Here is a 938-nt window from a genome sequence, read left to right as displayed (position 1 = left end):
AACAATAAACAATAAATAATATATAGAGTACGTACTATATATATATATATATATATATATATCACAAACACACACAGATATATATATATATATATACATTTATTGCTAAAAAAACATATATAGGTAGCAACATACATACATAAAAACGTATATACACTAAATCAATCGCTATATTGAAATGGTGATACATCATAGACATCTATCTTCTACTGGAAATCTTCGTGCCCAGACACACTGCAGTGCGAGTACTTATTGTCATAGAGCAAGGCATACACCCATACCCTATCCCTCTATAACCCTGAGACCGTTTTTATGACCCGCGTGTGCACCAACTCTGGGGTGAGCAAGTGTCCTGAAGGTAATCTACGCAGAATTGGGGACGGGAGATGTCGGAGGGATACACAGACAAGGCATACTAGCAACTGAGTATGTTTAAAGCTCATACTTGCAAACGAACACCGACTTAAATGTAGGGGTTCCTAAGGTTTCAGGGTTTTACCATACAAGTGGCACGTTAAGTAGGCCTTATGTAAGCTGTGGGGGTGTCTAGATGAAGCAGCTGTCCCCGCACGGCGAAACATATCATATGCATATGCATATACGAGATAATACGCATAAGCATATACGAGACAGGCACTTGAACCACAGCAGACGTACACTACATACACACGCCATCAAACGTACCTGTATGATGAACATCACCAGCAGCAACGCGAAGGGGAGCAGGATCCGTAAGCGCAGGGAGAAGAGATGCATGAACTTGAGCAGAATAGCCTGGAAGACGATATTGGAGATCTGGGTGGTCAACGTAATGTAGTTGTTGTAACTCCCTTCGTAGGCAGTGTCTGAGTCGAAAGTGGGTCGAAAGAGGTGTGGCTGAGTATAAATAAACAAATATATAATAACATACACATTCACACACACAAAAACACTCATAT

The 938-nt window shown here is 40.6% G+C and overlaps 1 protein-coding gene across 1 annotated transcript; it reads right to left on the bottom strand.

Annotated features, from left to right (window-relative positions):
• Window positions 1-282: 282 nt before the first annotated feature.
• Window positions 283-845, bottom strand: SARC_17341 (hypothetical protein; the record flags this gene model as incomplete). The annotated part of the gene is made up of 2 exons (XM_014288563.1): window positions 283-363; window positions 685-845. Coding segments are annotated over 2 exons (242 nt in total), but the record flags the coding sequence as incomplete, so codon positions are not given.
• Between the last annotated feature and the right edge of the window lie 93 nt (window positions 846-938).

Source organism: Sphaeroforma arctica (assembly GCF_001186125.1).
Source record: "Sphaeroforma arctica JP610 unplaced genomic scaffold supercont1.10448, whole genome shotgun sequence".
Lineage (NCBI taxonomy): Eukaryota > Ichthyosporea > Ichthyophonida > Sphaeroforma > Sphaeroforma arctica.
Note: the sequence above shows the minus strand (reverse complement) of the source record. Positions and strands in the feature narration are given on the sequence as shown.